Raw genomic sequence first — 622 nt, 5'->3', positions numbered from 1 at the left:
GGAAACAGAAAAGCTTTCACCTTTAGTCCCACAAGTAATTTTCTTCCCACTACCACCAGTAGCATCTCCATGAGATGTGAAATTCCCACTATTCCCCACTCTCCCTTTCACATCACTGCTACCCTCAGCTTCATGTTCCCTATAGGACAAGGCCACTTGCAGCTCTGAATCAGCCACCACGTATTGAAATGAGCCCATTGAAAAACACCTCCTATCATCCAAATTGCTATTGCTAGTCTCCCCAACTTCACTTCCCTTGATTCTACTATCACTAATGGCACTCTTCAATATCCCAAGTCTAACTGAAAATACCCTCTTTTCATTTATAGCAGCATTGGTGTCATCTTTTTTATCCTTTAACAAGCTAGGAACCCCTACAAAACTCGCATATCTTGAGCTTCCACGCTCGGTTTCCTTCGAATCATCACAAATGAACATGGGGTTTTCGAAAGCAAATCCAGGTGCCAAGATTACACCTCTACAAAGTGGGCAAGTTGAATTTGAGAGCAACCATGTATCTATACAATCAATGTGGAAAGCATGACTGCAAGATGGGAGTAACCTTAACTTGTCTTGTTCTGAGAATTCACACAAACAAACAGCACAATCAAAGTGTTCCTTT

General features: G+C 41.8%; 1 protein-coding gene across 1 annotated transcript; it reads right to left on the bottom strand.

Annotated features, from left to right (window-relative positions):
* Positions 1-6: 6 nt before the first annotated feature.
* LOC140965414 (RING-H2 finger protein ATL46-like) lies at positions 7-618 on the bottom strand (the record flags this gene model as incomplete). The annotated part of the gene is made up of 1 exon (XM_073425498.1): positions 7-618. A coding segment is annotated over one exon (612 nt), but the record flags the coding sequence as incomplete, so codon positions are not given.
* Positions 619-622: the final 4 nt, after the last annotated feature.

The sequence above is a fragment of the Primulina huaijiensis genome, unplaced genomic scaffold (genome assembly GCF_012295235.1).
Source record: "Primulina huaijiensis isolate GDHJ02 unplaced genomic scaffold, ASM1229523v2 C13131386, whole genome shotgun sequence".
Classification (NCBI taxonomy): Eukaryota; Viridiplantae; Streptophyta; class Magnoliopsida; order Lamiales; family Gesneriaceae; genus Primulina; species Primulina huaijiensis.
Note: the sequence above shows the minus strand (reverse complement) of the source record. Positions and strands in the feature narration are given on the sequence as shown.